This window comes from Lynx canadensis, chromosome C2, assembly GCF_007474595.2.
Source record: "Lynx canadensis isolate LIC74 chromosome C2, mLynCan4.pri.v2, whole genome shotgun sequence".
Taxonomy (NCBI): Eukaryota; Metazoa; Chordata; class Mammalia; order Carnivora; family Felidae; genus Lynx; species Lynx canadensis.
In genome coordinates, this window is record NC_044311.2 from 84,058,745 (window position 1) to 84,072,029 (window position 13,285).

Sequence of the window (13,285 nt, forward strand, 5' to 3'; positions counted from 1 at the left end):
TGTATTTTAGGGACTAATGTTTCATGGCATACGCTTAGGGAAATATTAAATGAGTAGGAAATGGGTTATTAGGGGATAAATTGATTCTGTGACATTAATAGCAATTGTGTTTGGAGTTATTTAGGGTGTGTTAATTTCAATACTTGTGTTAAAATCCATATGAAAGTTTTAGGAGAATTGCTAATTAAAATAACACATTCATTGCTCTATATTCATATGTTAACTTGACATTTTCTTAGTCTTCATTTTTTCATCTTTTGGAATTGGTAAGTTAACTGATTCCTTGCAAGTTTTTCTTAAAAAAAATGTAGGTAAATAGATATTTGAAAAACATGTTCTACGAACATTTAAAAATTAAGTATGGAGTATGTAGCTTTTATATTGAAAGTTATGGTTTTTGTAAATTGAAAGGAAATAATTTTATGTTTATTTTGAAAGTGGAAAGAAAATACTTCCTATGTATAGGTTTCCATCTCTCTCTTTGTCCTTTATCTTTGAACTTTTTACATGATATTCCAAGTTTAAATTCTAGTATTTCAAAAGATTTTTCTCTTGCCTTTTAACTAGATCTTTCTTTTGGAGAAAACTTATTTTAAAATGTGTGTGTATGTGTGTATGTGTGTACATGTGTTTGCCTTTTAAGTTGATACCTTTTCCATTGGCATTTTAACCAAAGGAACACTTGACTATTCATGCTACTGGGGGGAAAAGTTTTAATAGAAATTAGCCTATTATGCACAGCTTATTTCAAACCAAAGACTTGGCCCTTAATGCAGGTAGATTTTATATGTAGAGAGGCACTAATCTAAGGGGGAAAGGAAGCTCTCTTATAGGATTAGCGGTGTGGTTTCTTTTTGCCTAGATAAGGTAGGCGAGGTCTGCCTCTGGTATTCTCTGGTATGGTCTAGGATCACTTTGGTGAATGAGAAACCTGTTTCAGGGTCTAACTCACATAATTTCCTTAAAATCCTGCTAAAGTGCTAAATGAATACTTGACAAATGATGAGTAGCTCTGCAATATAGAAGACAGTGGATCACTGGGAATTTAATTATATTCACAGATTTTATTTTATACAGTAGACATGAAAGCAAATTTATTGCTTTATTTCATAATTTACTTGAAGGTAAATACCCTCATATACTATTTCCTTTTTTCATACTTTATGATGATTATGTGGCCCATTAAAAACCTAGCAATTATTACTAAATCTAGAGTTTTAATTAGGCTGTTTTCAATACAGGCTAAGTTAAATTGTAGTCAGTGCTAGTATAAAAATTTACTATACAGAAAAGTATTTCCAGCCTCAACTAGTGGTTTTAAATTGTTAATGTGCAGCATTATGTGTTTCAAGGCTTGACTTTTATCTGTAATACTTGAAGATGATGAACCACTCAGGCAAGATGCAAATAAACTGACTTTAGTAGACTTATCTACAAATTAATGGCTGAATGTGAGCACGGAAGGAGAGACTTTCTTCGCAGAAGCCTTTTTGAAATTACTCTAAAATGTTAAGTTTGAAAATTTGAGTAGTGGTCACAGGTGGTAGGATGACATCCAGAGATTAGTTGATATTTTTTTGATGGTTCAGAATGTTGTCTGAGAGTCCCAGATAGAAGGTGGTATTTAGAGTTTGAATACACTAAGCAGTCATGCATTAGCTTAATGGTTGTCTGGTTTGTACCAAAATTTCTGGCCAGATTTATACTAGAAATTGTAAAAGTAAATGTGAATCCGATTTCTTTTTTTTTTTTCTTTTTTAAGTAATAAACTGAAAACATTTCTACAACTAGAACTAAAAAAGGAAATTTGTCCTTTCTGATAGAAGAACACATGTGGAGAGTGTGGGCAGGTAGAAGAAGTTAGGACCTGCAAAGTCAACTGAAGCGAGAGTGATAGAATTGAGAGCACACACATGTCAGATTGTTTGAGTTGAGTCCAACAGAATGGATAACACTGTGACCTGACTACCTGTGGCTCCCAGTTTGGGGTCACTAGACTTTTAGGCACTCTGGAAAAGTTGTAATTGAGGTCTTTAGAATGTCTAAAAAAGCAGAAGACATGTATTTCTGCATAATACTGCACCAGCTAACATAAACATCAGTTTCTTTGACTTTGTCTGGATCTATATCCATTCAGTTTGTAGACAGTAGGTATGTCTATCATGTTGACCAGAAATTCTGGTATGTATTATCAGTAAATTAAAAACTGGAAAAATATTGAAAACACTTTTCAAGGAATGTTTTTCGTTAATCAGAAATTTTAAAATTTGTGTCCACTGGAGAAAAATATTAAAGCCCTTCGTGAACTGAATAATATCCTTGAGACCTGGAGACCTTCAGAACTACCTGAAGGCAAATTGAAAATTGAAGTGGTGAGCCTATTTTAATGAATAATTTATAAATCTGTAGATTTCCTTATATTGATCATAACATAGACAGGTGACAGACAGGACCACTTAGTGAATCATCTTGTAGATTCGGTAAGATTGTCTGTTCTAGTGAAAATTAAATGAGACATTATATTTGTGCTTTTGTTTTATCATGTTTCTGATAGCTCATGAACATTTCACAGAAGTAAGCAACATGGTCATTCTGAAGATTACAAATACATTTATAGTTTATAGAAAATATTTGAAGGACCTTTTAAAAGTCCAAATCATGAAGGGTGGAATTATTATTTTAAATATAATTATTAGACAGTAATTAAAGTTCTTCCTTTTTACATGTTATGCTAATTCCTTTTTTGTGGCTTTATTTCTCTTGTACCTCCCAGCTGAAATCTCTGTCTTCCCTCTTCTAATTTTTACTCATCCTTAAAGCCTAGGCTCTGTTTTCCCCTTTGTGAAGCCTTCCATAACCATTTTAGTTCCATTAATTATACTCTAAAGAATGAAAACAGATGCCAGAGGAAACACTATTTACTTTGGTTTACATTCTTTAATGGCCTATTTCTGTCATAAAATCTCTGTCCTCAGAACACCGAGGATAAAGCAGAGCTTTTAGCAAAATTGACACAGCAAAAGAGAGGCTAATTGAAGTAAATGAACTTCATTCATGCCAACTGGTAGGCCCCCAAATTTTATATAATAGATGTTTTGATCTGATCACCTGTGAATTTCTCGTGGCCTTTGATATTGGGCACCTACTGAGGAGAACAAGAATGTGACAGTGGTACATGTGCTTGGTGTTCTAAACTGTAATGAAGCAGTGTTGCTTAAGTAGGATTTACATTTCTAGGACTCCTCATGCAACAAATACTGTAGTAACCTGGGCAAAATGAAATTCTCACAACCAATATCATCAAGTAACCACAGATCAGTAAACTTGTTTCCTGAGCAGCTAAGTAGCAACTGTATTAGGTTAGACTCTTCGCCAGGAAGCCAACCCACTTGTGCACTAGAGTGTAGTAGTTGGGAGGCAGAGGAATCAGAGGAAGAAAAGCCGGGAAAATCTGCCTGAAAAAAAGTGGAATGGCAAACCAGGCAATCTTATTCTATTGCTTCATAAGCACACTGTGCTTTTATGTCATTTAAGAAACATTAAGTAAGTATATACTGTGTACATAATACTGTTTTTAGGTGACAATTTAGAACAAAAGGGATTTGGCAGAAGTTGTAATATTGATAGTAACTATCGGTAATAGACTGATTTGTTCATCTCAAAATTATCCATTGTAGAAATTGTCCAAGTATTAAAATAAGAAATGGTATTTCTGAACTGAAGCAAGGTGGTTGATCCAAATGGAAAGATGTATTTCCTTCTGCTATCCATTAATTGACCTTTTTCAGTTGGCCATAAATACCTTGAGCAGAGTTATGTATTAGTGGGAGGGGACAAATAGGAAAATAGTTATTTTTAACTAATCAAATAGAATTATTCAAATTTTGAAAAGTAGTTTAATGCCTAGGAGTATTTTTGAATGGAAGGGGAAAGAAGTCTTCACTTTCATAAAGTTCTTTTCTGGACCCAAGTTACTTTTAAAACTAATAAAGCAGGGTTGGCACACTTTTCTTTAAAGGGCCAGGTATCTTAGGTTTGCAGGCTTTAAGGTCTCTGTGTACTACTCAGGCAGCCCATCTTCTTAGTAGTTCAAATATGCCTTCTGATGTGTTGTACTGTTACCATTTTCTTTTTTTAAATGTGGATTGAACCTGATGGGATCAAAGCCACTTTGGAAATAGCTAGACCATCGTGTCAACAGGATGGTATCAGGTGTAAACTGTAGTCACACTGTCTGTATTCAGATCCTGTCCTTCCTGCTTTCTGAGCTATGTGATCTTGAAAAAGATCAAACTCTTTGAGTTACTGATTTCCTCTTTTGTAGAAGGGGGAACCCTATTGGATAGGATTGTTTTGAGAGTTTTGTAGCCCTTTAGCACAAAATCTGCACATAATAAAAATTAAGGTGATGTTGATGACCATGATCATTATTACCTTACAATTTGAATTATTCCATCAGTTAATTGCCTATTAACATTATTTGATTAATTTCCTCCCCGTAATTTCCGTGGAGTCTGTTCTGAGGACTGTGAAAACTGGGAAAATAGATCATCGGGCTGATGTGTAGCTTATTTACAGAATACACATTTGTTCAGAAACCCAATTTGGATTTTATACTGGAAACTTTGTGTGCATTATTAGGTAAAAGTAGGTCATAATTTGATTCATTCAAGGAGCAAACATGTGCTCAGTCCTAATTTAGGTATCAGCTGTAACACATACCTAAAGTGTCAGACGTTATTCTAGGTGCTAGATAAATATACGAACGGGATAAGGATCCAGCTCTGCTATAAATGTTTAAAATACTGTTAAAAATATAGTGTCTTAAATATGTTCACATATAAATGACAAATAATTTTAAAGTGTCCTAAAATCTTTCCTATCAAACTCATTAACTTTTAGATTTTCACAGCATATTCAGTTGATATTTTGGTTTTTGGAGTTATCACTGATTTTCTTGACCTGATGTTATAATTTTTTAAAAGTCTGACAATACTGTATGTGAAATACGAGACTGTAAGAGCTGCAGTGTCAAATTGGCAATAACTCTTGAGAGAGTGTATCATCTGTAGTTGTTGTTTATTTTTACTGTTTATCATTATTTACAATTACTATGTTTTATATTTAATGTATATGATTTTAACATAATTACATGCTGTTTCTTGAGAGAAAACTATCTGAGCTTGGGAAGATATTTATTATATTTTGTCTGTTTAAGGACTGTGTCTTGCATAGCAGTTACACACATTTCTTTCCCTTCCTTATTCCACATGGCCTGAGCTCAGAAGCTGTATAGCCTGTAGCCCATCACTCAGTATTTAGGGTGAGATTTGATGTCCAAAATTGGATAGAGGTAACCTCCTTTAGTCATGTAATATAGTGTGAATAGTTTTCTCTGTGTCTAATTCTTGTTTTCTTCCTACTTTTTTTTAGGAGGTAACAGTTAATTTCAGCTATCTTCACATAACAGTGCTTCAGTAACAGACTTGGAAGGAAAGTGAAGTGTTACTAGAAAGAGGGTGTTTTCTTACAATGTAATAGATATTAAGTATTAGCCATGTAATTTGTATTTGGATAGAAGCAATGGATTAGGGAAGGATGTTTAAGCTGTGAGTAAAAAAGAATCTTGTACCTGATAGACCAGCAAGCATAGTTAAGAAATGTGGAATATTTGCTCACTACTTTGACATCTTATAGAGTACTGGTGGTATGTTAATTAAAGCCCAGGTACACTACTATATAAGCCAGCACAGGAAACCTTTAAAAGGGTATTACTTTGAGACATCTAAACACTCGGATGATTAGAAGTGGTTATAGTAAATGACTAAAAATAAGTTGGATTATTATTCTTTCTGCTTCGTGAAAAGCAATGATACAGAAAATGAAAAAATGACAGATAATTAGGTAAATGATGAGGGTAGTGAGTTGGCATTGTCTTTCTTTGATAGATATATCAATGACCATAAAGTATTAACTTAAAAGATATCTTTAAAGGTAGCCACAGGTTTTTATAAATATATTTTCTGCTATTGAATTTGGAAACAGATGTTGACAGTTCAGTTGTGTTACTTGCCATTTTGATGTTCTCTCACTTGTCATACAGAAATACCAACTAGTCTCATCCTTTGATTTATAGTAAGTCATCCAGTTTCATTATTGTTGGCATGGCCTAATGTATTAAAACTAAGAGTCAAACAAAAATTCCCCAAATTATATGCTAATACTTTCCCTTAATTTAAAATGCTTTACTATAATAGTAGCTATCCTATTTGTATTTGCTTCTTTTCTGGAAAACTTTTATTTATAGAAGTCTTTGGCTTAATAAAGTAAGTTATTAAGCCCCTGGATGAGTCTACTAATTAAAATTTGAATGTAATGTTAACCAGTATTTCAAGAAACTTCCTAGTTGTATTATATAAAATGTAATATTTTGGGCAATTATTTTAAAAAGCTCTGAAGCTATTTGAAACTCCCAATGTAGGTTATTTTAATGAGTATTAGTTTTCCTAGCTCTTTCTATTTTTATAACTTGGTAAAAATTGAGTTCATTGTTCTCCCAGAACACTCTTCCTGTGCAGATTAAATAGTGACTTCATTCACTGAGGTGTCTAATTGAGAAAATATTAGGCTTGTGACATTTTCAATTCTTTGTTGTCTTTTTCTCTGTTGTCATTTCTTGAGGGCTATTATCTAATAGGCCAGCAATTAAAAATACTATACAGAAAATGACATGTATTGGGTATTCTGCCACATGTAAATACATTGTGATAAAAATTACATTAGTTAGCATGTCATGATTTTTAAGTGGAATGAATTATAAACATATAAATGTTGATTGTGTTGTACACAGGTCCAAACTAGGTTTTGTTTCATTTTAAATTTTCATAATAACTGTATTATTTCCAAATCCTAACTATGTTCTTTTATAGTGCTTTTGCTCTAGTAATTGATATATTCTTATATTCTTAGAGGCTGTTTTTACTGAATGTCAAAACAGCTCATAAAAAGTGAAAATTCAGTCAGACTACTTATTTTATGTTGTATAAAGTTAAAACAGTGCCTCAAACATTATTTCTTAATTTGCAAAAAAAAAAAAAAAAAAGCTAAATTTTAGTCAGATAAGCTTGTATGTATAGGCATGTAGAATATATGAATTAATGTAAAACCTTGATTAACTTGATGCTTGGAAACTCAAATTAATAGTTTTGAGGGGCTATGGTCTTTAATTGAAGACATCAGATATCAAAGAACAAATACATAATAATAATTTAATAATTAAACTATGATGTATTCTCCATTCAGTTTTATGAGAATTATGGTTGACAATTAAAAGATTTTTTTCCCCTTATGTTTCAAGTCAGGAACATACACTAGTTCATATTGGCAATTCAAAACTAAGGGTTGAGGGAATCAGTTGTTAACTGCAATGCCACTTTCCTTGAGCATTCCAGTTAGTCTAGGTTTTACTGTATATTAATATTATACATCTGGCTCACTTTGTTCAGCCGACAGCCACATTGCATTTTCTTTTCACTTTTTAAACTCTGCTGTTTTATATTTCTGAGACATCTAATTTTACTGAGGGGAAAAATGGAAACGTGGTACAGAGCCCTATTATATGGTGGCTTTCTAAAGGTACATAAATGCGTTTCCATTTTTGTTGTAAGCTATCCCTTCTTCCCTAACTTACATCTATTCCTTGCTTGTGCCCTTTGGTTTAACATTGTTCTCCTCCCCAATTTTCCTCTTCTCCTCATTGTAAACTCATGGCAGGGTCTGCTTGGTGAGCTCATTCTCTTACAACAGCAAATTCAAGAGCATGAAGAGGAAGCGCGCAGAGCCGCTGGCCAATATAGCACAAGCTATGCCCAACAGAAGCGCAAGGTGATGGATGGTTTAAGGGGGCTACTGATGTGTTCACACTAATCAGCCATTTCAGCCAAGATCATGTCATCTTAATACCTTCATGGACTCCAATTATGAGTAATTATTTTTGACACAATAAAAATTTGAAAGATATATAATACAAATATGTAACTTTCCTAGAGTGGTAAGCAAATCCAAAATGTTAAACATAGGATTTATTTTCTGAAATGAGATGATCTGTGAGGGAGCACGGATTTGTATTTAGAAAAGAATTATGAATTGTGATTTACTTGGTCCAGTTATTGAGTCATCCTAGGTTTGTAGCCCACTTATCTGTGGTTCTCCCAAGTTTTCATTTCTAAAATGTAAGGGATTACTGTGGATGACCACAATTTAAATTATTTAAATAATGAAAATTATAGCTTTAGTAAAATGAATCAGCAGAAAATACTGTTATTTCTTACAGAAGAAAACTGTTTTGATGTAAATTTTGGGCAAAATTATTCTTATATACCTTGATCAACTCATTAAATTTTTCCACAGTTGTGAAGTCAGCACAAATAAATTTTCACCTCGGATGACTGAAGGATTGAACATTGGAAAGTTGATATAATTGAGGTTGCTAAAAAACAGATTCTAATAAAAGTCAGCATAAATCTATATAAATGTTTGGTTATTGGTACAGTCAAGAAGTCCTTAAAAGTATGCTTTCAGCTGTTACATGATCTTGTGGTGTAGATCTCAAGGTTAGTGTTCTGAAGGGGCTTGAGGCAAAATGCAATGAATGTAATGATTTTAAAGTTATATTCTGAGATCTTAACATCAGCTTAATTATGTTGCATATATTAGATCAGGAAAGTTTAAAGTCGTATCCAGATTTTATTCAGGAAAAGAAATTCAGCCATTTAATTAGGTTCCTGTAGGTTCTGATATTGAAGTTACCCAATACTATAGATAATGATTGAATGCAATAAATTTGCTTACTAACCTTATCGCATTTGGTGATGGTAATATTTGAGAGTATGCCTCATAGTTTCATTTATCTTTTCAGTGTCACTTCCTGGCTTTTCTCAATTCCAGGGCTGTGGAATCAACTCCTGTATATTTAGCTTTCAGTGAGCGAACAACATAGGTGGAAACAGAAAATAAGTTATTTTCCTGTTTGGTTAAGTTAAAGTAGATGTGTTAAACAAAGGAAAGGCTTATTTTAAATGGTGCTTTAGCATTCTCTGTTCTGTATTTTGTTGAAGTGCCATTTAAATATTCTAACAAATTGGATGCTTAAAGCCAACCATCTGTTCCTTAGCTTTGTTACAGAAAGAAGGCAAAGGAACTACTATATTCTGGTATGTTAGTTAGAAATATGGATAGCTCTAGCTGCAAGTTGTTCTTGTTTTTTCATAATGGTAAAAGAATTTGAAATGAGTCCCATAGATCTGCCTTCCATTTTAAGATTTTAAGATACAGTTTAAGATTATCAATATACTTTTGAACCTGATGTTTTAAGGGATATTAGTAGTGAATAATGTTCGTTTTCTACATTGCCCAAGTTTGATGTTCATTTGAGGCCTACTTTCTAGCCTGCTTTCAGGTTTAGTGATACCATTTCATTTCTGATATTTTCAGATTATTCATTTAACCATTTTATTCCTCATTTCCCCCTTTTGTAAAATAGCAACTGATAGGACTGTACCTCCGTCTGTTTTGTTTATTAAGGCATACTTAGGAGAGCACCAAACAGTCTGGCCCACTTTGGAGTTGTGTGAAAGTAAATGGAACTTTAAAAACAATTCCTGCTCTTCTATGATGGTGTCATACCCCTTACTGCATCTTCCCCCGATTCCCCCTGTAGTTGGTACACAGGTGACTTTTCAGCCCTTCACTGTCCTCATGATCCCAATCCTAATTCATGAGATTTATAGCATTCCTCTGGGTGTGTGAGGTTTTCTTGAGGTACAAAGCCACAGCTTTTTGTTGATTTTTAATCATCCTTCCTTACCTTCTTGAAATGTAAGTAGGCCTTCATTTTTTATAGTAGCAGCTAACAAACTGTCCCTGTAGCTCATTCAGGGGCGTACACGTACATGGAAATGTTTGCGAGTCCCTTATATGTGTATTTTGCTATTTCAGAATGGCCGCAATGGCTTAGTAGGAAGAAATACTTAAAATTTAAAAATCAGGCTTGGTTTTGTGAGGAGCTAGTAAAGGTTTTTCTCTTTCAGCTTTAGCTTGTTTCTGCGGAGGATTCCGCTCTTTCTCCATCAGTTTCACAGCCCTGGAATTGTAGAAAAGCTCTGGTTTCAAGACCATTGATACCCATTTCTGTCAGGGTGAGTTTTAAATTTCATAATGCAAACAGTATGTTAAACAACAGGGCAAGAACTGAACTCCTGTCGTAAGTAGCTGAATTTTACCAGCAAAGTGCATCAACATTAAATATACCGACTGCCAGTTAAGATATTGAATAAGTGATACGTGAAAAATAGCATGTGCTGTTCCCTTAAGAAAATATGTAAAAGTATCTTCTCGGTATCTTTAATATTTATCTTGTAAACCTAAAGGTTTTCATCTTGTTTCCTAGAAAATGTGAGGTCTAATTCTTGACTCCACCACCACCTGTCTTTTAATACGATGTTAATTTTGATGTTCCATTAAACCAAGCAGATAGGAAGCATATTGATAAAACTGTGCATGAGTCCTGCCTAACACTTGTGCCAGAAAGGGCAAGTGATAAATCTAAATACTCCTAAAAATCTGAATTTATAAAAATCTTAACAGTCATCATTACTAAATTCTAAAATTAGCATAAAGATTGTTATTTGTAATATTCTAATAACCTTATATCCTTTTAACCTTTTATATACCCTTTTTATTTTACCAAATTACCGAGTTAGCCTTTTATAGTCCTTGGCTTACAGTAAGCATTCTAACTTTTTGTGTAATTGTATTAGTTTCTTAACTCTTGCCCCAGATGTAGACTAACACTGGATTTTCTATTGTAATTAAGGACATATTGCATGAAGTCATGAAATATTCACATTCAAAACTAAAACAGTTTATGCTAATACTGTTTATATAATTTCATACTAATTTAGCTAGTGTCAGATGAACATTTAATGGAACAGAATTAATTCAAGTACCTTTTAAAATGAATTGGGAATTTAATATGCATAACATTTTTATGAGTGCATTATTACAGTATGATGGCATGCCACATGAAAACAATATGGAAGAATTTATTTCTTCATTGGTCTTTAAGATTTTGTTCTTTGGGTTGTTGGTTCCTCCCCAACTTGCTTGTTTCCTCACATTTTAGGCGACTATTAATAATTCTTGTCCATTTTATCCAAACACAATCAAATGAGAAAAGTTCTCTTCATAAGTGTCTGCTTGCTATATAAGAATGAGAAAACAGCAATACAAAATTTGTTTTATATTCTCTTTTCTTCTAATTACTGAATCATATTTGGAGATTTTTAGGCATAGACTTTTAAGGAAAAAATAATATACTTACCATTTGTAGCAAGCATTGTCATTTTTATTTACAAGAAATTTCAGGATTATTTTGAGAAAGTATTTGGAAATAGGAATTAAAACTGCAAAATAAATTTTTATTGTATGGATTAAGAGTTACTAATATCTACCTCAAGAAGCAAATCATTTAAAATTTTTTCGTATATATTTGCTACCATGATATCTTGATTGCTTGAATAGCCATTGAATGAAAGTGAACAAGGACTTACATGAATTTTACCTTGAGTTTTGTCTCCTATGAAATAAATTCATGTTTACAAGTTTTGATTATTAGAAATTAGATCATTCTTTTGAAAGACTGAGTATGACAACTTCACCTCACCAAGGAGTCAAAGCACAGTTACATGGATTTGCCATAATTGACATCATTTTAATTAAAATTGATCATTGCGTTTCATATTTAGAATTGTACTGTGACTATAGTCTGATAATGCAATAAAGTTCTTTGTTGTTTTGGGGCATCTTATCTTAGAGTTATCAGCATTAATAACAATTGGAAGTAGTTTCCACAATAGCTGTAGATTTTATCCTACTTTTGTTTTATATTTCAATCAATTTTAGTTGCTTTACTCAACTTTATTGCTACTGATGCATTCACTGTATTATGGGTTAGCAGATCTTGTACTGGAACTGAATTTAAAAACCAGCATCAGGCTCCATGTAAAGCTCTGAAAATACAGGGTCTTTGCATTTATTAAATACTTCCCTACTTATAGAATAGAAAGGCGTAATATATGCTTAAAATATCACTATGACCAATGAATTTCGTCAGTAGCTATAAATGATAGCCTAGCCTGTATAAGTTCCCTGAACACATTCTGTAGGTATCTGTGCCCTTTTTCTCCAAGCATCAAATGCCTGTCCTTGAGAACAAAACAGCCTACGAAAATGGTAGTGACCGTGTGTTGGTCTCTTCATTTTATAACAACTCATTCATCAGAAATCACTAGAATAGCATCCTGAAAGTGATTGCTTTTTAAGGCTTTTACTTATGAATACAGTTATGAAATTTTGATGAGCAATTGTAGTGAATATAGTTTTTTTTTTACTTTATTCATTAATCACTTGATTTAAAATGTGCTTTGATCAAATATGCAGATAAAGTCAGTATTTATTTTCAAAAATACTTTTCAAAAAATTTAACTTAGTGCCCATTTTACATAAATCCATTTCTCTGGAAATAAAATTAATTTATTTTAAATGTTTAGGTTACAGACAAAGAGAAAATTGACCAGCTTCAAGAAGAACTTCTGCATACTCAGGTAATTCTGATGAGTAGAAAGAACCAGGGACTTTATGTTATAGTCTTAAGTTTGGTGATGTGGAAATTTTTTTAAGAAAGCAAAATTTGGAGTGGTTTGATGATACACCCTTATTAATAAATGTAAAAAAAAGTGCAAAAGCAAATTGATAAGGAATTTGGTAAGTGTGGTCAGCTCCTTCTATGTGTAAAGACCTGTTTTTTAGTGAATCTTGTGCTTCTAATTTTAAAGAAAAACTGCTATGAAAAACAAAAACGAGGGAAAATGACTCATCCTTATGTAAACCATTTACATTGACAGGCTAATTAATGTAAGTAGTAAGAAACCACAGTTTAAGAAACCACAGTTCTAGTCAGCCCTCAGTATCTTTTTCCTTTACTTCTCTAAATCCCCAAAATAGTCAGATAATGACTTCTCTAAATGTATTTCTGGCACTAATTTGAAAATCTATTCTCCGATAGTTGGTTATAAAGCTACTATTATTTTAAAGACATGTTCTGTTCAGTGTGATGAGTAGGTATATTCTAGTGCAAAATTGCCCTATCACCCACTTCATCATTAGTTATAGTATTATGATTATTACTATTCTATAATGTAATATAAACACAACTGTAGTATACAAC

At 32.7% G+C, this 13,285-nt stretch overlaps 1 protein-coding gene across 6 annotated transcripts in view; it reads left to right on the forward strand.

Moving 5' to 3' along the window:
* OPA1 (OPA1 mitochondrial dynamin like GTPase) overlaps positions 1-13,285 on the forward strand; it is an 86,962-nt gene that overhangs the window by 10,927 nt on the left and 62,750 nt on the right. For 4 of the 6 annotated variants that reach the window (XM_030330674.2, XM_030330673.1, XM_030330675.1 and 1 more), the window contains 2 exons: positions 7,774-7,884; positions 12,609-12,662. In XM_030330674.2, the coding sequence (XP_030186534.1) occupies positions 7,774-7,884; positions 12,609-12,662 (165 nt within the window). The remainder of the gene's footprint in view (positions 1-7,773; positions 7,885-12,608; positions 12,663-13,285) is intronic. The other 2 variants (XM_030330677.2, XM_030330676.2) reach the window with 1 other exon arrangement.